This window comes from Phragmites australis, chromosome 3 (assembly GCF_958298935.1).
Source record: "Phragmites australis chromosome 3, lpPhrAust1.1, whole genome shotgun sequence".
NCBI lineage: Eukaryota > Viridiplantae > Streptophyta > Magnoliopsida > Poales > Poaceae > Phragmites > Phragmites australis.
In genome coordinates this window covers 47699639-47725456 of record NC_084923.1, presented here as the reverse complement: position 1 = coordinate 47725456, position 25818 = coordinate 47699639, and the positions used below count along the sequence as shown (strand labels likewise).

At 43.3% G+C, this 25818-nt stretch overlaps 3 protein-coding genes across 4 annotated transcripts; all 3 read left to right on the top strand.

Annotated features, from left to right (window-relative positions):
- The first annotated feature begins 1105 nt into the window (after positions 1 to 1105).
- Positions 1106 to 5725, top strand: LOC133913572 (hydroxyproline O-galactosyltransferase GALT6-like). Its single transcript, XM_062356753.1, has 7 exons — positions 1106 to 2198; positions 2292 to 2524; positions 2624 to 2911; positions 3016 to 3144; positions 3233 to 3406; positions 4693 to 4800; positions 5052 to 5725. Exons 1-7 carry the CDS (start codon positions 1382 to 1384, stop codon positions 5256 to 5258), a joined length of 1956 nt encoding a protein of 651 aa, XP_062212737.1. The 5' UTR covers positions 1106 to 1381; the 3' UTR covers positions 5259 to 5725.
- Positions 5726 to 6718: 993 nt separating this feature from the next.
- On the top strand, positions 6719 to 20166 carry LOC133913571 (protein NO VEIN). 2 transcript variants are annotated; one of them, XM_062356751.1, is made up of 13 exons: positions 6719 to 7422; positions 8110 to 8444; positions 8626 to 9262; positions 9517 to 9621; positions 10288 to 10483; positions 10597 to 12371; positions 12483 to 12695; positions 12906 to 15158; positions 15232 to 15344; positions 15636 to 16023; positions 16225 to 16542; positions 17931 to 18188; positions 18565 to 20166. In XM_062356751.1, exons 1-13 carry the CDS (start codon positions 6826 to 6828, stop codon positions 19669 to 19671), a joined length of 8295 nt encoding a protein of 2764 aa, XP_062212735.1. In that variant the 5' UTR covers positions 6719 to 6825; the 3' UTR covers positions 19672 to 20166. The 2 variants fall into 2 exon arrangements, with proteins under 2 accessions (XP_062212735.1, XP_062212736.1); XM_062356752.1 differs by lacking the exons at positions 6719 to 7422; positions 8110 to 8444 and having other exon boundaries at positions 9064 to 9200.
- A 1987-nt stretch (positions 20167 to 22153) lies between these two features.
- On the top strand, positions 22154 to 25718 carry LOC133913570 (hydroxyproline O-galactosyltransferase GALT6-like). Its single transcript, XM_062356750.1, has 7 exons — positions 22154 to 23302; positions 23531 to 23763; positions 23860 to 24147; positions 24223 to 24351; positions 24453 to 24626; positions 25033 to 25140; positions 25268 to 25718. The coding sequence occupies exons 1-7, from the start codon at positions 22543 to 22545 to the stop codon at positions 25475 to 25477; spliced, it is 1902 nt and encodes a 633-aa protein (XP_062212734.1). The 5' UTR covers positions 22154 to 22542; the 3' UTR covers positions 25478 to 25718.
- Positions 25719 to 25818: the final 100 nt, after the last annotated feature.

Below are 25818 nucleotides of genomic sequence, written 5' to 3'. Positions count from 1 at the left end.
TAGGGAAAGCAATAGTACTTTTATGTATGCATATAATTTCAGCACGTAGACAACCGTAATACAAAACTAACAAATTTTGTTTCATATTTTTTGAGTTTTATATATTTTTCTTTGCATTTTAGATTATTTCAGTCGATTTATCAATATAACTAATATTACTTTCGATATTTTTTGAAATTTCTCAAAAATAAAATTATATTATATGTGTAAATATATGTATATGTATACACATATATATATGTATATATACATATACATATATGTATATATATGTGTATCCGTATATCTATACATACACATATGTGTGGCTCACTACTACAGTAGCTACAGTTTGAAATCTTCGCTGGATTATATATGTTATGGACTAGGTTCACATGCAACTTGTCTAGGAAAGCACATTAATGTTGCACATTTTTCAGCTGAAGGTAGAGGGATATGTATAGTAGTTGTTGCGAGAGAGACACCGTGTTGTTAGAGAGAGGGGGTACAGTGGGAGAAACTAAAAAATTGATAGACATGCGAACGTATCAGAGAAAGAGCCAAATCACTTGGAGACCACAGCAAAAAAAAATCAAACCGCTCCACAAAACATAACCAAGATACGAACAGTACCAACAAACAATGCTAAGCTCTGGCCTGTCAATGTCAGGCCAATTGTTTAAACCGAACACATGTTTTTTAATCGCAAGGGGAAAACACACGGAGCATTTTCCAATACTGTATGTCCCAATCACATGCGTCCCAATAATCATTTTGTTCGATTTGCGGCAACTTTTAATCCTAAACGATCGCCTCGAAAATCCATTGGCCAACACAGTGCCCCACCGCACGGGATCCCTCGCCGCCGCGAAGCAGCGGTCGCGGCCGGCACGCGCCGCTTTAATCCACGTGGATCCCTCCATTCCCACCTGAAGGACTAATCATGCAAGGACCCAGCCCATGGTCCAATCCTCACGAGCTCCCCTTCCTCACGTCCAAGCTCAGCTCACAAGCGCCCATGCACCGAGTCCACCCCGCTCAACAGTTCCATGGTCACGCCGACCCCAACAAGTCCTCCACTAGTTAATCTACACGCACGGCTTTTTAAATTAGCGAGAGCTCCAAATTACGCTCGTCGAGGGGGATTAAGGAGTAAACTAAGCGAGTTTATTTCATCTAAACAGTCCATTAGAGTTAATCCTAAGCTAACCTTAACTTTTCCTTCCCCTTCATTCGCTCGGCCGCCTCCGCCGAGGCTTCGCTTCCTCCGTGACCAGGGTCGCACTCGCACCAGCTTCGCACCCCCGCCCCTCGCCTCCGCGCGCGCGCCCTCTCTCCCTCCGCCGTCTAGGGTTAGGGTTCGCGTCGCGCGGTCGCCGACGTCGCCGCGGCGCCCGGCGCAATGCGGAGGCCACCGGCCGCCGGCGCGTCCTGCCGCCGCCGCACGATCCAGGGCTTCGCGGCGCTCTTCCTAGCCTACGCGCTTTTCGTGATGCTCCTCGAGTCGCCCCTCCTCGTGTCCACCTCCTTGCCCGGCGCGGCGTCGCGGAAGCTCCACCTCGACGGCGCGGGGGACGGGCAGCGCACCGCGCCGGCGCGGCCCTCGAAGCACCCCCACCGGGAGACCCTCTCGGCGGATGGGGGGTGGAAACGGACGCTCTGGTCGTTGGGGATCGTCTCCGGCCTCGAGCTCCGCCACCTCAACTCCACCCGCTCCGGCTCGCTCCGCAAGGTTGCCGCCGAGGCCGCGGCCGCGGGGGCCCGCGTGTTCTCCGACCTGCAGACTCTCGCGACGACCGTGACGTCCTCACAGGATTCGTCCGGTGACGAGGAGAGGGGCAAGTGCCCGCACTCAATCGTCCTCAGCGGCGACGAGTTCCGGGAGAGGGGGCTGGCGGTGGAGCTGCCGTGCGGGCTGACGCTGGGTTCTTACATCACGGTGGCTGCGACGCCGCACGCGGCGCACCCGGAGCGGGATCCTAAGATCACGCTGCTCAAGGAGGGGGAGGAGCCGATCATGGTGTCGCAGTTCATGATGGAGCTGCAGGGGCTCAATACGGTGGACGGGGAAGATCCACCCAGGATTCTCCACTTTAACCCCCGCCTTCGCGGTGACTGGAGCGCTAAGCCTGTGATCGAGCAGAACACCTGCTACCGCATGCAGTGGGGCACTCCGCTCCGCTGCGAGGGCTGGAGGTCCCGTGCCGACGAGGAGACTGGTCTGCACCCTCCACCCTGTCATCAGAGAAAGTATTGTTAAGCTATCGATTACATTGGCTCAAGGATTGAATTCTGATTGAATTGTTCTGCAGTGGATGGGATGGTGAAGTGTGAGAAGTGGATTCGGGATGATGAAGGGCGGTCGGAGGAGTCAAAGACGTCATGGTGGCTGAACCGGCTCATTGGGCGCACAAAGACGGTCTTGGTTGATTGGCCATACCCATTCGTGGAGGACCGCCTGTTTGTTCTTACTCTCACTGCTGGATTGGAGGGTTACCATGTGAATGTTGATGGGCGGCATGTGACATCATTTCCATACCGCACTGTAAGTGGCTCGGGAATGGAATGCACTATTAATTGTGGTGCATTGCTGTGTAAGTTTGACATTATTGTTAACTTTTGTCTGTTGTGGTGCTGCTGGCAGGGGTTTGTGCTCGAGGATGCCACTGGCTTATCATTAAATGGGGACCTTGATGTGCAATCAGTATTTGTGGGGACTTTGCCAACTACACATCCTAGCTTTTCTCCACAGAAACATCTAGAGATGTTGCCTGTTTGGCAGGCCCCTCCCCTTTCAGATGAACCAGTTGAGATTTTCATTGGTATCCTGTCAGCGGGCAACCATTTTGCCGAGCGTATGGCTGCGAGAAAGACATGGATGTCTGCTGCCCAGAAGTCCTCAAATGTTGTGGCCCGGTTTTTTGTTGCCCTGGTGAATCTTGAAGACCAAACTTGATGTCTTTTGATTGTTTAGGAAGTCCAACTTGAGTACTTTTTTCTGCCTGGACTTGAGCTGATCAATTTTCATTTCTTCAGCATGGCAGAAAGGAAGTTAACGTGGAGCTGAAAAAGGAGGCTGAGTTTTTTGGGGACATTGTTGTTGTGCCATTCATGGATAGCTATGATTTGGTTGTTCTGAAGACAATTGCCATATGCGAGTATGGGGTATGTCTAAGAGCTTCCTATTTTCAAATTTTGCTACTATGAAGCCGATGTATGACACCTTTTCACTATAATGAACTCTTCCTTTCAGGTCCGTGTTGTATCTGCTAGATATATAATGAAGTGTGATGATGATACTTTTGTTAGACTTGAATCAGTAATGGCTGAAGTGAAGAAAATTCGAAACGGTACAAGTCTCTATATAGGGAACATGAATTATCACCACAAGCCTTTGCGCAATGGGAAATGGGCTGTTACTTATGAGGTAAACTTAATATTTTCCTTCCATTAATTATCTCATTTGCTTTTTTCCTTTCATTGATTGAAGATGCTGCCTCACTACATTGCTGTAGTGAATAGTTCAATACAGGAATTTTTGGTCTGTTTGGGTATTAAAACAACATTAGCTATCAAACTTGTTTCCCTAGTAGGGTCCGAATTGTTCACGAAATCTTGAAAGCAAGAATATTGATTCATGGTACCTTGATGTAAATTTTAATGAATCTGTCACCTGTTTAAAGAAATCTAATAAAGATTCATTTACTGTAAATCATAAAACAACTGAACATGGCAATGCTACATGACTTGATAAGTTGATACATTACTGGCTGGATTAAATATTAAAGTAGCTCCATAATTTAAATTACGTAACTAATTATTGTTCCCCATGGAACAAAAGCACTTGTGTCAAGCTGTTTCCTGTAATGTCTTCATGCTACTGGCTTCTAATTTGTCAGGTTTTTGGTCTGAACAACCATGTGTGTTGATTTTTAGTCATATGTGCACTGAGGAAGTTATAGCCTCCAATCTTCTCAACATTACTTATATCAGTTTACAGCTTTTGATCTTCTTTCAATGCGTTGTTTCATTGTTAAATCAAGAAACTATGTTGTATTGCAAACACATAGAATTTGTGTTTCTGAGATCGGCTTGTTGTATGCATGTTTTTCATCACTGAAAGATCAATTTTGTTACTGTATGTAGCCTCTGCTCGTACCCACTCCAGTGTTACATATGCTTACCCACTATCTGCTAATTATATGACAATTATGCAATGTTTTCTTAGTTCGATCATTTCTGCATTCAATATAATGAAAATGAAACATTAGCTCACATACATTTAAGTCTCCACAGCAGTAAAAGTTGACATAACAGATGCAGTCGTTTGTACTTGTAGGTATGACACTGGGACAATTAGCTTTATTGCTTTGTAGAATCAGTCTGTACAAAAATAGATATCTTACCTCAAATGTGATTGTGCAACCTTTGATCTCGTAGTAAGAGTCACTTTTACACCTACTCCTACCAGGAATACCACCCTTCAGATATGCAATCAGGCTGAGCCTAGCTGACACTTAGAAAAGTAGTATCCTCTACCTCACTTCATTGTGCATGATTCAGTTTTTCAATGGAATAAATAGATGGTCTATGAGACGTCTTTTATTCTTTTGTACTTCATTCTATTCCCCCTTCACCTAGTCTGGACCGCCCCTAAATTCCACATTGAATGCATGCATTTTTTAATCTTTGCTTATCTCTTGTACTTTACAGGAATGGCCAGAAGAGGATTATCCAATCTATGCAAATGGTCCTGGATATGTTATATCATCTGATATTGCAGATTCCATTCTATCAGATTTTGTAAACCATAAATTAAGGGTAAGAACAGTTGATTGCTTCTGGCCTGCATTTTATGACACTAAAAGGGACCCATATGGTAGCTTGTTTTTGGCAATTTGCATACCTTTGGAATGATTGGGGACCTACCTGATTATATTTCCATCAGAAAGTTCATAAACAAACTACCTTAGACTATCCCGCCGCAAGATAACTTGAACATGGGTTCGAAAGAAAATAACCTGGACATAATGATGCTGGCAGAGTCTAATCTTCATTTCCTTGCTATGCAGCTTTTCAAAATGGAGGATGTGAGCATGGGCATGTGGGTCGATCGGTTCAACAACACCAGACCTGTTAAATATGTCCACACGGTCAATTTTTGTCAATTTGGATGCATAGATGACTATTACACTGCACATTACCAATCACCGAGGCAGATGTTATGTTTGTGGGACAAGCTGCAGGCTGGGAAAGCACAATGTTGCAATATGAGATAGCAATAATAGAGGTGGTGGCACTTGAACATTTCTCTGGTGTTAATGCCCATCCTTATTCGCGGAGGAGTTGATGCTCTGGAGTCCTGAAGATTCAAGAACATGCGATGATAAACTAAGCCTCAAAATGACTAACAAAAGGCCATAATTTAACGAATTTTGTTATAGCCGACCGGGCTGTGTTTCAGCTGGAAACAAGGGAATGGACAGAAGCCTGCAACGCCTTTACTGAGTGAGCTTGCCGTGCTCCTCTTTTCTCACATATGGGCAGTATTAGAGCTGCTGTAGGACTTCAATTGTAAATGCGAATGGTAGAAAGCTTAGTTAAATTACTGGTGCTTTCAGTATGACTGACTGTGGTTGCAATCATAAAAAACCCAGCTGGTACAGAAGAGCAAATTGGTAGTTTACTCGACTTCTGCTGTGCAACTTCTTATAACATGGTTATAAATTATGACTTAGTTTCAGTCGACGGACTTGTCAATTTTTCTTCCTTTTCCACATTTGTGCAGTTCGCAAATTGGACTTGGCGACGTTTTACAGTTTTATGCAACGTCAACTTATGTGTATCTACACTTATTGCCCATTTTTACATTTCTACGCTTAAAAAATCTCACAATAATTTATACATGTACTCCATGTTTTAAAAAAGGGGCCGCTAATTTTCACTCGACTGAAATTCTAGTTGGTTTCAGTTGGCGATCGGACAATCATGACATCATCTTCAACCTCCAAACGGTGCTGTCGCGATGCAGCCATCTTGCCCCACTGCCCTCGCCGATTTGCTCCAGTTGTCCCCTGTCGCGCTAACCAAACGTGGATTGACACCTTAGCTCCAACGCTGGCGCACTAGAATTCCTCTGCAACCCGCGGTCGGCAGCGTCATCGTCGCCCCACCCTTACACCCGCCTCCTCTGTCGTGCCTATCTGCCTCCCCCAATCCTCTTTCTAAGTCCGGTAGCAACAACCCAGCCCCAACAAACCTCGGAACCCTAACCCTTGGCCGCCGCTAGCCGTTGGCTGAAATCATTCGGGATTTCGGTCAATTGTCCAATAGTAAATACGTAAAAAAAACTAAGAAGTCCATTTAGCCTTTCAACTCTTCTAACTGGTGACATGTTTTAAAAATATTACGTTCTATTCCTCTTTAAATTCAAAACACTATCGAAATAGTTATGAAAAATTCTTAAAAAAATTAGTAATATAGATGATACAATGATTTAGCTCTCTATTTTTTTCAAACAGACGAAAGTATCCTTATTTTGTAATTTTTTTAAATGGACGTATATTTTTACTATTTTTCATTTTCGAAATATAAAAGTATAAAAAATATGTTTTGGGGGAAACTTACCCGAGCTTGTGGAGGCCCAAATCTACAGATTACAGCTGGGCCCAATCCTATTAAATCTCCTTCAACTTTAGCCCAGGGGTTCGAAACTAACACGACGAAGAGTAAAGCTCCCGTATAAAATCAGAGACCCAAATCACCCACGGCAGCCGCCGACCCGCCGTCGCGCGCTTCCTTCTCTCTTCTTGCCCCGCCGCCTCCCTCCCCAAACACGCCGCCGGGATGAGCTGGCGTGACCACCATCAGAGGCCGCACCACGGCCAAGGATACAATCCCCGCGCCCCCGCCGCGCAGTGGCATGGCGCCGCCTCGACGTCCGCCCCGGCCCCCGGCCACGGCGCGGCGGCACAGGGGATGAACCCCTACGGCTTTGCTCCCAACACTCAGTACGCGCCGAACCCCTTCCACACCGCGGTCAACCACCTCCTCTTCCAGAACCCCGCCGCCCTCGCCGCCTTCCACCAACTCCAGCAGCAGCAGCCGCAGCACCTCCCCTCCCACGCCTACCACCAAAACCCTACCCCTAACATCCAGCACCGCGCGCCCAACCCCGCCGCCGCTTCCTCACCCGCGCCGCCCCTTCCCCAGCCTCAGCAGCAGCAGCCACAGCAGCCGCGCAACCAACAGGTAATGCTCGGGAGGGCGCATGCGGCGGCGAGGAAGGCGCGGGACGAGCTCGTGAATAGCGGGGAGGGCGTCACGGGGTGGAAGGTGGCGCAGGCGGTGCTGGTGGCGCTCAAGGTCGACTCGTGGGGCTCCCTCGGCGTCCAGCTCCACGACGTGCCCCTCCTGCGCGACATCTTTCTCATCGAGAGCAAGGTCAGTACTAATTTTGAGCGCAGTAGTTTGCAGTAGATTGTTGGTACATGGAAAGCTCGCAAGGCTCGTTTGTGTTCTGCAGTGAATTTAGGAGGATTTGAAAGGCTGTAGCTGGGGTTTGGTAAGGGGAAACTGTGGGCATATTTGCGCTGTGCACTGGTTTCTGGGACTTCCATGCCGTCACTCTTCACGTTATTGCATTGTTTGTTGTTATAGGACAATTCAACCTGTTGTAACTTTGCATTATTTGTGTTTTTTTGGGTTAAAAATGCTGGTCTCCAATGGAATACAGTCCTCTAGTTCTCTGTGTCATATTTTAAGTCATTATAGATCTTGTCGCAAAAAATGACGGGATACATGACCAAAATTAGCCTTATCATGGATAAGAGCAAGAATAAAGCACAGATATATTGTTGCTAGACATATAATCTGACTTCTAATATACAAAGGAGGGAGTCCTAAAATACTCTCGTTTGATCAAATATGATGTACTATCTAGACAAGATTAGTTTGATGCTCGCATTCTTTTACTGGAAGTGTGCAAACTTAGTCTTTTTTTTTCATGCAATTGCAAAGCTTGCTGAGCTCCTTCTATTAGTCTCAAATCATCACTATTTGGTATTTGGTAGAACTATACTTGTTGATTCTGGTAATTGACTTTAGTTGGGCCTTACTGGTATTTGTCAGGTGAACACATTCATCCATTGCTATGTTGCTGCAAGAAAAATTGTAACAGTTTATGATCTGGAGGTTGAAATATGCAAGACTGAGGGGGTTGGGCAGTTTGAAGAGCTGGGATTGGGGCCTTTTCTTCAGCACCCACTTGTTGCACATTATTTTTCAGCACCTGGTGATTTGTCTATGGTGCCTAAGCTTAGTAGCGAGGAGATTATCAATTTCCTGCAGAAATTTGTGGATGATTCTAAGAAGAAAATCACAGTGGAAGACTTCTTGGATCATCTTGTGAAGCAAAAATCAGTCTCTGGAAAGGAAAAACTTGGTGTGCGGATACAGAGCTTGGGGTATGTATTTGTTTAGGAATAACAACGTATGATGTACTTATTATCTTTCCACATGTGAATCTGATATTAGAACTTGTGTGTTCTGTGTACTCTGAAGTTGAAATGCGTTTTCTTGGCCTCTTTGCCATTTCATGTTATCACCAGAACATTCTACTTTCACTAATTTGGGGAGGTTTTGTAGGTTGCATATTTCCTTCCTCCGACAGGCCAGGAAAACTGAGGTGGCTGCTGTTAAGCTTCTAGGCAAGATGAGTGGATCTGATGATAGCAGTCGGGGGAAGGATTTATCGAAAAATACAAATTTTCATACAGACAAGCAGGCATTGGACAAGAGGTTCAATTCTATAACCAGTCGTATAAAGCAGTTACCAGGCATCAATAAACATATTCATTTTGATTCAACCGATGATGAAATTGATGGCAATACAAGCTCCGAGGATGATAAACTTGATGACAATGAGAGTAAAAATGGCTGTTCTATTCTTGATAACATGGATGGTGATAAGCGTGTCAGCAGCTGCCCATATCCTTCAAAAACTGAAGAAATGGAAAGGCTTGGATTGAAATCTGAAATTAGTAAAAAGCCAGCTTTAGAAAATAGCAAGTTAAAAGAGGGTGGCAAAAATGGGAAATCAAGACAAAAAAGGAAGTTTGAAGAAAACGGGAGTCCTAGCTCTTTGTGCAAACAGTCCAAGAAGCAGCAAAAGGTGCAAACCCAGAAGCATGAAGCATCACCGAATTGCTTCCTAAGCATAGGTAAGCTGGAGAATTTTATAACAACATGGAAGGAAACATGTCGTGAACATCCAGTTCAACAGGTATGGTTAATACTCATAATTAAATCCATGCTTTCTTTAAATACTTGTGAACTTGAGTAAACATTCCTCTATTTACCTCTAATGAGGAAACAAGCACTGTAGTATATGACTCCTATTGTCTTATGTCAGGGCATACAGCTTCCATTGTCGCTTAACTTATTTGAACCTAATCATTGACTGTTTAGCAGTAGACGTGCGCAGTCTGGACTTATTCTATTTCTAAAACTAATTTGTTGTACTTGTCACCAATGCAGGTTCTGGAAATGATAGCAAATTACTATTCAAGAACACCAAAAGAAAAGAAGATAATAATAAATTTCTGCTCACAATACCCGGGCATTGGCCTCCTCAATGTTGCTGTGAGTTGATTCGTCTTCCTTCTCATCTGACTGGAACATTTTATGCATGTATTCACTATCCACTATACGGATATTACATTTGCAGATATTTTTTTACCTATAGTTCTTACATGATAGTTCCTATTAGAGGGGCTAATACCCAAAAATAGGATTTGATAGGCATTGGATTAACCTCTAGTCAGGTTCCCCTCCTAATTGAGTGAGTCGGCTTACATGGTCTGGAAGCACTTTGTTTTTTCTTTTTGGAGGAATCTTGTGTCTATGTTGTCTGTCCTTTTTTTTTTTTTGGTCTCTTCTGCTCCACACCTCCACCATTGCACTACCTTTTGAATATATATAAAAATTGTTTAACCATCGAGTGGTTCGAAACAGGGTGTGGTATATGATGTCCCTGTATGGCTTGGCATTCGGGCAATTATATGAACTCAGGAAAACAATTCATATGTTCTCCTTTTTGGGTTATGGTGGTAGTAATGCATGCTTTGAATCTGATGCTATAAATGGACCAAATATAGTAACTCTAGGTAAAGAGAGATTTGTTAGGCCATGCATGTTTCCATTATTTTGTTAGGCCATGCATTTCCCCCCTTATTTTGTTATAATGTGTTGGTACAGTGGTACCATTTTGAGATATCTCTTAAACTTCGCTGCCACATGTATATGCAGGTTAAATCGATGGGATGTGGTCTGTTGGATAGTATTTACGATGTGATACAACTCTCTGGTGAGAATAACATGTCTTCAAGCCCTCTTCCTTACACCACCACTGAGGTTATGGAAATCGAGCCTCCGAGCAAAGAAAATACTAAATGTATTGCTAAAGGAGCTACGGATAGCAGTGAGGACAACGGGACTGGGCATAGTGTGTACTCTCTCACCCTCCCTCCCTCGTTTTTCTCAATTGTTCTTGGCAGTAAAATTGTGCTCTACCACTTGCTACAAACAAATGGCCTCTTTCCACATTTTGTGTTGCAGGTGTCACCATTGGTGATGTCATCAGCAGGATTACTGAATATATTGAGTCCAACAGTAAAGTGCCTGAGGATGGAGCTTTGTGGGTGAGGAAACTTCATGATTGTGAAACATGTATAACTACTCAATTTTCGGCCAAGCATTTTAGTGCTCTTGGCCATGGGACATTCCTTGAGTTTTTGGAAAAACATGGTCATCATTTCCCCCCTTCATTGAGTAGTTTTTTGAAGAGGGGAAGTTCTGATTCTTCGTCTCTGGAAGTTTCTGTACTGCAGCAGCAAGTTGAAGTTTTACTCTGCCAAGCTGAGAGTAATTGGCTGGAAGACGGTGACTTTTCAGAGGATAGTTTCTTTATGCTTCTCAAAAGGCAATTTCCGACAATAAGCTTTGATTTTGTGCAAGGCAAATCTGGGGAAAGACTTACTGGCTATATTGAGAGGCAGAGAAAAAACAAACAAACAAATAGCATAAAGTTTTCCATCTCTTTATTGGAGAAACGGTGGTCTGGAATTTCGCCAGGTAGACATGACAATATTGATGAGCTGGGGAACGGTGTTGTTCAACAATCTCATTATTCTGGAACAGTTTGCTCACGAGAAGCTATTAATTGTTTACTGAAGGCCCCTATGTTGTCAGATCTGCTTCTTTGGTCACATTGGGATCTTCTATTTGCTCCTTCACTGGGCTCTTTCATACACTGGTTGCTGAATACTGGTCCAGTTCAAGAGTTATCATGCATTGTGACCACAGATGGTAGGTTTATCAAAGTAGATCCCTCAGCCACGATTGATCAATTTTTAGAAGCCATTATTCAACGTTCATCATTTCAAGTGGCAGTGATACTGCTTTCCTTGCTACACATTTATGATGGTTCTACTAACACCCCGATTTCATTGCTAAAATGTTATGCACAACGAGCAATAAATATCATAATAGACAACAATGATTTGATGAATGCTAATTCTGAAAGCAAAATATTTATTCCGGAGGAACTCCATAATCTAAGTGCTGAACAGCGTGACTGCTCTACTCGTTTTATTGACCGTTTTCAAGAAAGCTCTCAGGTATCCTTTGGAAGAAGTATTAGGTCTGATAGCTTATCAAACATTGATGGCACTGTTAAATTGGTTGCCAAATTTATACTTGATTGTCTTGGTCATCTTCCTTCGGAATTTCGTAGTCTTGCAGCAGATATACTATTGGCAGGACTTCGAACTGTTACCAAGAGCTGCTATTCAGTCATGTTGCATGAATCCACTGAAAGTTGGCACCTCTGCATGCTTCATGATATTGGTTTGTCCCTTGGAGTTGCGGAGTGGGTTGAAGATTGCCGTAGGTTGTGTTTAACTGAAGTTCATGCGAAGGCAGAAATGCATTCTTCTGCAAAGCATACATCTGAAGGAGCTAGACATGAAAACTCTAACATGCTTATTTCTAATGACGTTGATACGATGGATGGGAGAAGAAAATCATTTGCTGGTACAAATAACCATGTTGTTGCTATAGATAATAAAGACCATAAGGTGTTAAACCCTGTTGGAACCAGGGCAGATATTACAGAATTACATACTAACAGCTCATCCGTGATGGGAGAAATGAATCTTGAACAAGCAACTCTTGTTATTGAGACTATACGTCGTGAAGAGTTTGGTTTGGATGAGGCACTAAGTAACACTGGTAATAGCTTGTTGAAGAAGCAGCATGCTCGACTTGGAAGAGCATTGCATTGTCTTTCACAAGAACTATATTCCCAGGATTCTCACCTACTTCTTGAGCTAGTAAGCAAGGCTATGCACTCCTTTTTTACTTCATTTTGTTGTGTGCTTGGAGGGGATTCGCATGGAGAATTGGATATATTTATCTGCTGACCTTATTCTACTATAAATCAGGTACAGAATGCTGATGACAATACGTATCTTGAGGGTGTTGAACCAACATTAGCATTCATTCTTCAGGAGAATGGTATTGTTGTTTTAAACAATGAGAGGGGCTTCGCTGCTGAAAACATTAGAGCACTTTGTGATATTGGTAACTCAACAAAGAAAGGATCAAACAGGGGTTATATTGGAAATAAAGGCATTGGATTTAAATCAGTTTTTCGGGTATGTCTAAATAGAATTATTTTTCAGTTATCATCTTAATGCTGTACACTGTGCAATTCTACAATCACATGACTTGTTGTCTATACTTTCATGGATTTCTTATTGTGTCAGTTGCAATTCTTTGTTTGTACTTGTCCTACATCACGTAGGACTTTCGAGTTATCTGGGGGAACGACTACCTTTTAATTTTGTCTATGATATGTTTTGTAGGTAACTGATGCTCCAGAGATCCATTCAAATGGTTTCCATGTGAAATTTGACATTACGGAAGGCCAGATTGGTTTTGTATTGCCAACTGCAGTTCCACCTTATGCTACTAGTTCATTTAGTAGCATGTTGTCCTTTGAAGATGAGTCCTTGTTGAACACTTGCGTTGTACTTCCCTTCAGATCAAAATTTAGGGAGGGCACTGGTATGTGCTCCATTGTATCCATGTTTTCAGATCTCCACCCATCTCTACTCCTATTTCTTCACCGACTAAAATGCATCAAGTTTATGAATATGCTTAATGATACACTGCTGGTTATGAGAAGGGAGGCTCTTGGCGATGGCATTGTGAGAATCTCACATGGGAATGAGATCATGAGTTGGCTGGTAGTCAGTAAGAAGTTACAGGGTACAATTGTACGACATGATGTGTGCACTACAGAGATAGCTGTTGCATTTACTTTACAGGAGACTGAGAGGGGAGAGTATGAGCCTTTCTTGAAGCAACAGCCGGTGTTTGCTTTTCTTCCTCTGAGGAATTACGGTCTTAAATTCATTCTTCAAGGAGATTTTGTTTTACCTTCTTCCAGAGAGGAAGTGGATGCAGATAGTGCATGGAATCAGTGGTTGTTGTCTGAATTCCCTTCTTTGTTTGTCAGTGCCCAAGAATCCCTTTGTGCTCTTCCCTGCTTCCAGAGGTACCCTGGAAAGGCTGTCACAGCCTTCCTGAGTTTTATTCCTCTAGTGGGAGAAGTTCATGGATTCTTCAGTCAGCTCCCTCACTTGATCCTTTCCAAGTTGCGTCAGACCCGCTGCTTGTTTCTGGATGGCTCTAGTTTGCAATGGGTCTACCCATGCAATACACTTAGGGGTTGGGACGAACAGACTAAAATGCTACTGTCTGATGGCTTACTTCATGAACATCTTGGTCTTGGGTACCTCTCGAAAGATATTTTGATATCTGATAAATTATCAAGGGCCTTAGGTATTTATGATTACGGACCAAACATTTTGATGGATACCATCTCATCTATTTGCCGAACTGATGGTTGTATTGAGTCACTGGGCCTGGAATGGCTATGTGCTTGGTTCGTTACCCTTTATTCGACGTTGCTGTCTCATTCATTTAGAAATGTTTCCTTAACAAGAAGCCTCGAAGATGATCTTTTAAGTACACTTAGGAAAATACCATGCATCCCACTTTCAGATGGTTCATTTAGTTCTGTTGCAGATGGCCCTATATGGTTGCCATATGATATTGTCAATTCCATACCTGAACACAGAAGTAGCATTCAGAATTTTCAGGTTCTTTATAGTAACCTTCGAACTGTAAGTACTCATCTTCTCTCTGCATCCTGCAAAAATAAATACCTCATGGAGGAGGTCAGAACAAACGATCTGATAGACATTCTGCTAAAAATCGGGGTGAGGAAATTGTCTGGGCATGACATTATTAAAAATCACATCATGGCATCCTTGTGTAATGGCATAGATGCTAATGTGGCTGATAAAATGATGATAGAGTATGTGAGCTTTATTATGCTTCATCTTCAGTCTTCTTGTACAAGCTGTAACTTTGAAAAGGAAGATATAGTGTCAGAACTACAGAAGAGGCCTATTTTCCTTACAAACCATGGATACAAGTGCCCAGCTGATGAGCCGATTCACTTCAGTAAAGATTACGGAAATTCTGTGGATGTGGGTAGGCTACTTCAGAATTTAGAAATTAATTGGATTGAACTTGATAGTAGGTATTTGATGAATCATGGTTCAGATCCGTTATTTGAACTGAAAAAATGGAGGCGATTTTTTGAGGAGATCGGTGTGACTGATTTTGTGCAGGTTGTGAAACTTGAGAAAAATGTACCCCAAGTTGATTCCTTTCTAGCAGGAAGTCATTCTCAAGGTGATATTTCTGCAACACCCTGTACTGTATATGACTGGGAGTCGCCAGAATTGGCTAGTATTTTATCAGTTTTTTCTTCAAAAAGATGCCGGGAAAATTGTATATATCTTCTGGAGGTTCTTGACAAATTCTGGGATGATTGTTATAGTGCAAAAGCTAGGAGTCTCACAAGTGCGACACATTGTGGTGAAAACAGAACAGTCGAATCATCCTTTTTGAAGTGTATCCGAAGCTTCAAATGGATAGCATCAAGTATAGATGAGGATCTTCATTATGCAACAGATTTATTCTATGATTCTGAAAATATGCGCTCTCTTCTTGGTAGGGTGGCCCCATATGCTGTACCGCAGGTTGGTAGTTTATCCTTATGAAATTGTACTGTAAATTTTACTAGTCACCTGATCTTATTCCTATGTGGAGCAGGTATCTAGCAGTTCACTTAGGAAGGACATTGGATTAAAAACAGAGGTATCCTACTGTGATGCTTTGATGGTCCTGAAGTCTTGGATAACATCACAGGTTCCTTTTAGTGCAAGGTACTAGGTTTTTTTTTTTCTAGACTATATTTAAATAATAGAAAATTTATGTGCTGTGCCAAGTTAGAATGAGAGTAACTGTGCAAAAATTGCTTAAACATTTCGATATCATCCGCATATATTTAATGTGAATTGGCAGTGTTGTTGTTGCATCTGCAGCGTTAGTATGTGGGATAATTATGTAAGAAAACTCATTTAAACATTTTTGGATATTTAGCGTCACCACTTAGTTTCCTTTTGTCCTTTCCTGTGTTAATATATGGCCAATGGGTTAACCTTCCTTTTCTTCAGTATGAACCAGATGTGCAAATTCTATACCTTTCTATCAGAAGGTGCGGCTGACTCAAAGATTGACATTAAACGGGAGTTCCTGTCATGCTCCTCTATATTTACACCATTACAACGCCCTCGATCTTGTGAGGTTGTTCCTGGGAATTTTTTTCCACCAGAAGATCTCTATTGGCATGACCCAACAAGATGTTCTGAAATGACAGAGGAACTCATTTCAATGAAAAACGGAAGCATGTTCCCAAGAAGAATGCTGTCCACAGCCTATCCAAGCCTTTGCGAATTCTTTACTGAAGCGTGTGGTGTACCAAAAGTCCCATCAACATCCAATTATGTTGAGATACTGTTACGCCTATCAAATGTTGCATTGCCTTCTCAAGCAGCCAATCATGTAAATTGCTTTTGTGCATGAACTACATAAGAATTTGTATTTTTTTTGTTTGGTAAATTCGTCATGGCTATATTTAAGAGTTTAGTGCTAAGTAGGTACTTCCGGCTAATTATGATTCTTATCATTCTGAACTAAAGATACAACGAAGTTTTGGCAGTTGCGTTTAATAGTCCCAGCTAATTATTCTTTGTTTGCATATAGGTCTTCCGTGTATTTGTGAGATGGGCTAATGATCTACATTCTGAAAGTGACAAGATGAATGATATATTGTACTTGAAAGAATCTCTTAAAAAATTGGAGACAACAATATTGCCCACCTCGGTTGATAAATGGGTCTCTCTACATCCTTCTTTTGGCCTTGTTTGCTGGGTAGATGATGATGAGTTGAAGCAGCAATTTAAAACTTCTAGTGATGTTGATTTCATACAATTTGGTGACCTTTCTCCTGAGGATAAGCAAATGCTGTACGGAAAAGTTGCTGCTTTGATGAAAAGTTTAGGTATCCCAGCACTTTCTAAGGTAATAGAAATCTTGTTCTGCCAAATGTAAAGTTGTGCAAAGTAAAATTGAAAAGAAACCCCAACAAAGTTTGATTTGTGCTATAACTTGGATGAAAATCAATTCCAAGTCAATCTCTACAATAGAAGTCAGTATGGTACAAGCAATTTTTTGGTGCACTTCACACATTTTCTACCATCCAATATTCACCCTGTAAGTTGGTAGAGGCGATAAACGATTGAGAAATGGAGAATTGTGGATAGTGCTGTCCAAATGGGTCGTGCCTACTGGGCCGGCCTGAGGCACGGCACGGCCCGGCTGAGTCAGGTCGGCACGGAAACGGGCACGGCTCGGCCCGGCACGTCTCGGAGAATATGTTGTACTCTTTTTTCCTTCTAATAGAAATGTTTTTAACGAGGTAACTAATCAATCAAGCTCATTTTTATCTATTTTCTATAATTCTTTTATTTTTTTAATTTTATAGCTATTTAAAAAAAATCTATTTTCGGAGTGCTACTAGACCAGCTGGGCCGGCTGTGCACCGTGTGCTCAGCAGGGCCTACCATGCACTGTGCTCAGCCGTGCCGTCGGGCTGCAACCGTGCCTGGGCTGGCCCAGCACGGCCTGTTACAGTAAATAGGCTTGTCGGGCCGTCCTGTAGCCAGGTCGTGCCTAGCCGGGCCCATGCCGGGCCGGCTTGACAGACCCATTTGGACAGCACTAATTGTGGAGATGGAAACTTGAAAAAAAAACTGCAGTTAAAAAGTGTTTTTACCCTAACCAATTCCCTTTAGTAAGATGCACCATTTTACCAAATTGATCTCCTGTTCTTTTCTAGTTGTGTTTAAAGAATGAAAAATTGGCTGAATTACAGCATGGACCTAATACGAGTATCTATTTTCAGAACCTTGTTAAATTTTTCAGTTAAAATTTTCACAACATCAATTTGTCGCAATACTTGAGAATTTGGTACCAGTTATTGTAGCTGAGGCATCTGCCTCTTCAGATGCAGATGGGTTCATCAGTCTTTCCAAAGTTGTGAATTTGTAACTGCAAGCACGACATTTGAGCCAATACTAATGTGGTACATCGCAGCATCAAAAGGTTCTTGTTATGGCAGAATGCACACAGGCCAACAACATAAAAAAGTTTATAGTTATGACAGAATTATATATACTTAGTACATAGTATATTGAGTATATGCTTGTTTTACCAGTTATACAACTACATAAATGCATATTTCTGTTATTTATATCTAATTAAACTCCAGATATTGAGCCTAAACAGGGATGTTGAAACTTACATATTGAAGATGTTGAAACTCCAAATATTGAGCCTAAACTAGTTATTGTGATAACTAGTGTTCATATTTCTGCGTGCTTCTTATCACTCTTTCTGCCTTTACATAGGTTGTGTATCGCGAAGCAATATTTTATGGTACAACAGACAACAGAGAAAAGGCTGCTTTAATTTATTGGCTTTTGCCATATATTCAACGGTACATCTATAAGATGCATAGAGATGCATATATGAACTTCCAGCAAAATGAGATCATGAAGCTTAGCAATCTGCAAGTTATTGTTGTTGATAAGTTATTCCACAAGTATGTGATAAGAGGACTTGATAGTTCTTCTAAGAAAAGATTCAAATGCCATTGTCTTTTGCAGGTTAGTATTTATCGTTCTATTCTGCCATCATAGTAACTAGCAAGTAATTACCTGCTTGCCGTTAGTCTCTTGTTTCCCAAGCTTGTAAGTTTTCAAAGCCATTCCTGCACTCCAAAGGGCTTCAGAGGAAAAAATCCATGGGAATCAGATTATACAAAGTTCCCTTTTTTTAAAAAAAAAGAAATCCCCCATTACAAATGGGGCCTTGAAATTGAAGTCTGTTTTCTAGCAACTGGCATTATTGATTGATTTCCTTGTCTTGTGTACATAAGCTTCACACTCTAGGTTATTCATGCATGATGTAGTCAGTATAGAAGCTTCGCTCTGCTTAATCCATCTGCCATCAGTTTTCATTTGATCTGTTACTGGTTTTCAGGGAAATACTCTATACGCTACACAGGACTCTGATTCACATTCAGTGTTTTTGGAACTTTCTAGAATTTTCTTTGATGGATCTCCTGATCTGCATTTTGCAAATTTTCTGCACATGATCAAAACCATGGCGGAATCTGGCACCTCTGCTGAGCAAATAGAGTCTTTTATCGTTAATAATCAGAATGTGCCTGAGTTGCCTGCGCATGAAGCTCTTTGGTCCTTTTCTTCCTTGTCTGCAGCCAACCAAGGTGTTGATCCAGAAGGGGTTGAACTCGTACCTGCGTTTGAATTCAATGTTCCCAATCATCAGAGGGCACCAGGAATTGTTTCAAGTTGGCCACCTAATAATTGGAAAACAGCACCAGACTTCAGAACATCTCACAGAAGCCATCATTCATGCAGGCAAGAGGCAAAGGTGAATGATGCTGGACCTTTGTCAGACTTAACCATGCCTGCTGAGTCTGGACATGTAGAGGACACTTTGGTTCCTATTGATCTTGAAGGGAATTGGATTATAGAAGAGAATATAAGGACAGAAAATGCATTCCATGCAGATATTTCAGCGGCAGTCCTCCATGAACCTCAGATGGTGATGCCTGTTGAACCTTCCAATGCACCTGCTTATTTGGACTTGGAGACTGGAAGTTCAAGCGGAACTGTTAATGTTGAGCTAACAAACTTCAATGAGAAAGTGGCCAATGTTGCAGAAGAGAGGGAGAGGTTCTGTATCGGGCCCACGGATGCCAGCCAGTTAAGAACTGGCAGGCTTGGTGAAGCTCTAGTCCACAAATATTTTGCCGAGCAGCTAGGATCCAACAATGTCAGGTGGGTGAATGAAGAAAGTGAAACCGGACTGCCTTATGATATTGTTATCACGCGCAAAAAGGACTCGGAATATGTGGAGGTGAAGGCAACTGTATCTTCAAAAAAAGATTGGTTCTACGTCACATCGAGGGAATGGCAGTTTGCATTGGAGAAAGGGGATTCATTCAGCATTGCCCGTGTTATTCTGTCGGGTACAAAGCAAGCAAGTATTGAAATGTTGAAAAATCCTTACAAGCTCTATCAGCAGAAAGCATTGCGGCTTGCTCTCTTGATATCCAGGTAACATATAAGCTCATCAGCAGCAACGTAGACCAAATGCCACTTTTACTGCAACCAGCACTGATGACCTTGTTCCGATTGAAATGATTGTTCTGAATGGACTGAATCTGCCTGCATCTTTGATCAAGTGTTTTGTCTGTTTTTGAAGAGTGATGAGGTGGTTCTTAGTAGATATCAGCATACCGTTCAGTCTGTCTATAGTAGGCTACCCTTTTCTACATGCTAACCTGAGGAATGTTCTCCATTGATGGCTCTCGAACATGTCACGTGTGACGCCTTGTCTGCAACTATGCATCTGATTTGTAATCAGTTCTCGAATTTGGTGCATAATGTATCCGATTTTCTTCTTGCATTTTCCTTCGGTAGATTGTTTTTCCTGGGACCATGTTCCCTAGGTAGATGGTAGCTGAAGGTGAAATTGTACAGAAATGTATGTAATTTTATGTTACCATGCGCTATTAACTAATAGTAATACCAGGATGGTTCACAATACCAAATACTTCAACATTCCAACTTGGTTGAAATTGCTCCCTTAGAATTTCAACGTTCTTCCATTTCTAGGGTAATCTATTGAGGAAATCAAGAGCTCAGTTGCAGGCTGAAGTCTTGCCTTTTTCTCCATACGAACGTGACCCCATGCTACCACGTCTGAAGTCTTGCTTTTTTCTCCATACGAACATGACCCCATGCTACCACGTCGAGCCCGCTCGCCATTGGAACTCCCGGATGGCGGCCACCATGCAGTTGAAACTAACGTGGAGAATCTAGAAGCGCGCGACAGATCGGAACCACCGTCTCAATCGTGCTACTTTTGACACTTGCAGTGCTAAATTGATTTGGTATTTGTTATCTGTACATGTCTTGAAACATGTTTAGTTTGTCGATGTTTTGTGTAGAATCGATTATGGGAGATGTAAAGAGTCGATTATGCTTTGAAGAACTCGACAGCTTGGAGCCACCGTCTCAATTGTGACTTTTGACACTTGCAGTGCTAAATTGATTTGGTATTTGTTATCCTATACATATCTTGAAACATGTTTAGTTTGTCCATATTTTGTGTAGAAACGATTGTGAGAGGTGTAAAGAATCGATTATGCTTGTAAGAAGTGGTTGAGCGTATAACTTCAAAGTATCAATTACTACCTCCGTTTTTTTTACTTGTTACCATTTTTTTACTGTAACAATTTTGATATTATATTTTTTTACTATAAAAGATTTATACATAACTAAAACTTTCGTATCATTAGATTCATCGTGAAATGTACTTTATTAGTATTAGATACTTTTAAGTATTCGTAAATTTTTCGTAAAAAAACGTGAAGTCAAAAGTGCTACAGTAAAAATTGATGACAAGTAAATGAAAACAGGAATAGTATCATATTTGATATGAAGAGAGAATCGTAGGTAACGCACACGCCTTTGGTGTAGGGGGTTCCTTCGATCTAGGGCAGAGTGCATGCACAAACTATGAAAGTTCTTTCACATCCCATCGGACGATAACATCAAAGTATAGTAAAAAAAAACTTCTGGTACTTTTTTTATCCGCTGCTGCAAGGGCCCAGCACAAATCCGCGAACCATCCACACCGCCGGCTCACACATCCCATAGGATTATTACTATGAATAATTTTCCACATCTCATCGGAAAATAATTATTAAATTTTAACAAAAAAATCACTCAAAGATAATGAAATACGGCACAAGGCACCTCAGCTTAGACGTACGAGACTACAAGTTACAACGGCGTAGTACGTGTGCAACATCTGAAATTTACAACGGCGAGGGGAGGTGTGCAAGGATGGAAAATGTACCTACATGTCTCCGCGTGAATTGTGATTGCTGGGAGCTCGCACCCGAGTATCCATGTCTCTTAGTCTCTACAGATCGGTTGTACCAAACATATATTGTTGAATAGGAAAATTTTACTAGATTTTATAAACGTATGAGTTATTATAATAATTCATTTACATTAAAATTTGTATTAAAGAGTTAAATTAATAAATTATAAAATAGATGAAAGAATTAATAAATAGATAGATACTCGATTGATCTAATCGCACCACATGCGGAAGTTGCCCCTCTCCTCGCAATGCCGAACGGCCGGACTCGTTCAAGCCTAACCGACCTACCGGCCAGTTGCCGCTTCCACACACGCCGCCACCTAACGCGATGACCCGGTGGCCTGTCCACCGCGCGCGCCCTGAGCCCCTGACTACTCGCGTCACGTCGGTAGCGCATGGGCAAGTGGTTGGTTGGACTCGATCACTCGCTCGCTCCTCGTCCCTGTTGTCCCTCCTCCGCGTCGTCCTTATGTGGCACTCTGCAGTTCTGCGCTCTGCGTTCCGCCCCTCCGCGTTGGCGAAGCTGCCAACAGGCCTACACCCAACCACAGGCGTCCAAGCTACGCAGTTGAACAGGATGGTGCAGTACAAAACAGTTAGCTTCAACTAGACCAGTACAGCACGTCCGGATAATCAACTCGGCCTGGGCTGCCGGTGCAGCAGTAGGAGGAGAACAAGCGAGTATTGCGCGCAGCCGGGCACGTATGTTTTGCGTTGCCGGAGTACGCAAGTTCTTTCGCCGATGAGGTGACGAGCAGAAATCGGGAGCCGTTGCGCGCTGTTTTTCTGCAGCCGTCGGGTCGAAATCACGAATGCGGCGTGCGTTCCTGCCTGCCCCACTCCACCGCAACGGTCCTGTCTTTAAACACCCAGGCCCAAACGCCACGACCACTTCCAGTCTTCCACAATATAAGCGGCAGCCCTGCCTGCCCCGTCCCAAACGGCTACTTGACTGACTCGGCTCGCAGTCGTCGTCACTGGCTTGCTCCGACCGCGCGCACCACCCATCCCCGAACCGCCGCGCCGCGCCGCGCCATGCCGCCGAAGCGCGTGTGCCGCCTCGCGCTGCTCGTGGCCGCGGCGGCCTACCTCCTCTTCCTCCTCCTATTCGAGCTCCCCTCCATCGCCATCGCCTCCGCCTCCTCCTCCCGTAACGCCCATGCCGCCACACACCGGGCCCGCCGCCGCGAGCTCGAGGCCTCCGCGCTGCCCTCATCCTCCCCGCTCCGCCCCCACAAGAGCGCCTTCCCCCGTCGCTCCCCTCTCGCCGTCTCGTCGGTCCGCTTCCACCTCCCCAACTCCTCCAGCTCCTCCTCCTCCATCGACGCCTCTGCCTCATCCGCCTTCGCCGCCGCGAGGCCCCACCTCGCGCACCTCCTCTCCCATTCCGCTCCCACTTCCCCGTCCTCCTCTCCCTCGCCCTCGGCGTCGTCCTGCCCCGCAACGGTCTCGGTGCCGAGAGACCGGCTCACGAGCAGCGGGGGAGCAGTGACTGTGGAGCTGCCGTGCGGGATGGCCGTGGGTTCGCGGGTCACGGTGGTGGCGCGGCCACGGGCGAGGATCGCGGAGAGGAGGGAGGGGGACGCGCCAGCGATGGTGTCGCAGTTCATGCTCGAGCTCCTGGGCACCATGGCCGTGCAGGGGGAGGAGCCGCCCAGGATACTGCACTTCAACCCCAGGATCCGCGGGGACTTCAGCGGCCGCCCCGTCATCGAGCTCAACACCTGCTACCGGATGCAGTGGGCGCAGCCGCAGCGGTGCGAAGGGTGGGCGTCACGGCCGGACGAGGATACTGGTGAGCTCGATTGCCTAATTCTGTTTGTTTATGCCTCGTTTTGTGTATAATCGCTTCGTTGGGTAGAAAATTTGTGAGTAGCTCTACTTGACAGATAAATTCTTGAACTTGGCAGCTGTTTCCTCGATTCACCCAAAAGATAACGATTTCTTTTCCTCCACGAATGTAGCTAGAAAAGTTGCTTTGGTAAATTGGCTTCAAAATGAAGTTATGGTTTTGACCTTTCAGTTGACGGGGAATTGAAGTGTGAGAAATTTATTCGTGATGATTACCGCAACTCAGAGGAATCAAGGATGAAATGGTGGTTGAACCATTTGATCGGTTGGCCGGGTAAGGGGTCTATCGATCAGGAATACCCATTTGCAGAGGGCAAGCAGTTTGTTTTGACTATAACAGCTGGTTTGGAAGGCTACCATGCCAATGTTGATGGCCGGCATGTCACATCGTTCCCTTACCGCACTGTGAGTTTGTTATAAGACCTTTTAATGATTGCTCGTCAGTTCCAATGTTGTCTCAAGATTTAATTTTCTAATGGTAGTTAATTGTTGGTTTGATAGGGTTACAGTCTTGAGGACGCAACGGGGTTGTCTTTGAAAGGAGACGTGGATGTTGAGTCCGTCTTTGCTGATTATTTGCCCAATTCACCTCCTAGTTTCTCTCCGCAGAGATATCTGGAGATGTCAGAACAGTGGAAGGCCTCACCATTGCCAACTGAACTTGTTCAGCTTTTTGTTGGCATCCTTTCAGCTGCTAACCATTTTGCTGAGCGTATGGCTGTTCGGAAGTCATGGATGATTTCTACCAGGAGATCATCTAATGTTGTTGCTCGCTTTTTTGTTGCGCTGGTAAGTTTTGACAAGTGAATTATTAGGGTAATGCTTTTATGTTGCAAACTCTAATAAGATCAAAACGCTTCATAGAATGGGGAAAAGGAGGTCAATGAAGAGCTGAAGAAGGAGGCAGAGTACTTTGGGGACATTGTTATAGTGCCATTCATGGATAGCTATGACCTTGTTGTTCTAAAAACCATTGCCATTGCTGAGTATGGGGTGCGTAATTTGGATTTTTGTGGGTGAATTTATTTTAGTTGCTCTATCATGCTTCAATTTCATCTGCAAAAATCCTCATGATAGTTGCAACTGTTTTGTAGGTGAGGATTGTTCCTGCAAAGTACATAATGAAATGTGATGATGATACATTTGTTAGAATCGATTCTGTTTTAGATCAAGTGAAGAAGATCCAAAGTGGGAAGAGCATGTACGTGGGAAATATAAACTACTACCACAGACCCTTACGATCTGGGAAATGGGCTGTAGCATATGAGGTAAGATTCAATATCCTATATGGCTAAAGAATTGCCGTGCAGTGTGCTGCTCATTCAGAAAGCTAAAAGGAAGCCTTGTCAGATGATCATCCATTATGCTTGGCTACAGAATTAGCAGAAAATCAGTGTGTTCGTTGTTAGGTCACCAGGGAAGAGCCCCTTGTTTTAGTCTCATAAATATGGTTTAACTTTTTTTAATATGATATGTTAGCGAATAGCTTGTGCCTTTCTGAAAGCAGCACCTTTGGCACAATAGCTGACATAGTTAGTACTAGTCCTGCAAATATCGAGACTCTTTCATAAAAAACTTAATCTGTTAGCTCACCTCCATCTTACATTCCAGTTTAGTGGTTGACACCATGTTGCACGCTACATAAACTTGATCTAGTTTTCCTTCTCCCAACAGGAATGGCCAGAGGAAGTGTATCCACCTTATGCTAATGGACCTGGCTATGTGATTTCATCAGATATTGCTCAATACATTTTATCCGAGTTTGATAATAAGACTTTAAGAGTAAGTACGTCAGTTAGCCTCTTGTCTATCTCTGGTCATTGAATACAAACTTAGCGATTTCTTGTTTCTTTTCAATACTGGAGTCTGGAATTAGTGATTTCTAATGGGTAAGATTTTCTTGACACAGTTATTCAAGATGGAAGATGTTAGTATGGGCATGTGGGTTGAGAAGTTCAATAGCACCCGTCAGCCTGTGGAGTATCTGCATGATGTCAGGTTCTACCAGCCTGGTTGCTTTGATGGTTACTTCACTGCACACTACCAATCCCCACAACACATGATTTGTTTGTGGAGAAAGTTACAATCTGGGAGTGCTCAATGCTGCAACGTAAGATGACAGTGACTAGAACACGGCATATATTGTGTTTAGTGTATGGAGGGCAGATTGATCATTGTGCACTCTAGTATGAACAGCTGCTGTTTGGGATCATCGAGAAACATCAAGCAAGGATGAGCTTAGAGGCACCCGTACCATTCGTTCATTCTCTTGATCAGTTGCTGATTCAGCTGCTGATGCTGACACCAGGGATCCATGTTCTTGGAATTGTTTTCTGTAAATGTCAAATTTATTTGACCCAGCCAGGATAGGATCCTGATAGTTTATGTAACGGTGAATACCTGCCATATCTGTATATGATACATGTTCTGTTCTGTGAGTCGAGAGCTACTAGAACTTAT

What these genes read in the sequence shown, in the direction of transcription:
- LOC133913570 (XM_062356750.1), top strand. Translation starts at nt 22,543, where the DNA reads ATGCCGCCGAAGCGCGTGTGCCGCCTCGCGCTGCTCGTGGCCGCGGCG. An exon ending in ACGGCCGGACGAGGATACTG is followed by an intron (nt 23,303 to 23,530) that starts GTGAGCTCGATT and finishes TTGACCTTTCAG; the next exon opens with TTGACGGGGAATTGAAGTGT. An exon ending in TTGATAATAAGACTTTAAGA is followed by an intron (nt 25,141 to 25,267) that starts GTAAGTACGTCA and finishes TTCTTGACACAG; the next exon opens with TTATTCAAGATGGAAGATGT.
- LOC133913572 (XM_062356753.1), top strand. Translation starts at nt 1,382, where the DNA reads ATGCGGAGGCCACCGGCCGCCGGCGCGTCCTGCCGCCGCCGCACGATC. An exon ending in CCGTGCCGACGAGGAGACTG is followed by an intron (nt 2,199 to 2,291) that starts GTCTGCACCCTC and finishes ATTGTTCTGCAG; the next exon opens with TGGATGGGATGGTGAAGTGT. An exon ending in CCCGGTTTTTTGTTGCCCTG is followed by an intron (nt 2,912 to 3,015) that starts GTGAATCTTGAA and finishes TCATTTCTTCAG; the next exon opens with CATGGCAGAAAGGAAGTTAA.
- LOC133913571 (XM_062356751.1), top strand. Translation starts at nt 6,826, where the DNA reads ATGAGCTGGCGTGACCACCATCAGAGGCCGCACCACGGCCAAGGATAC. An exon ending in TTGGCCTCCTCAATGTTGCT is followed by an intron (nt 9,622 to 10,287) that starts GTGAGTTGATTC and finishes ATGTATATGCAG; the next exon opens with GTTAAATCGATGGGATGTGG. An exon ending in CCCCATATGCTGTACCGCAG is followed by an intron (nt 15,159 to 15,231) that starts GTTGGTAGTTTA and finishes TATGTGGAGCAG; the next exon opens with GTATCTAGCAGTTCACTTAG.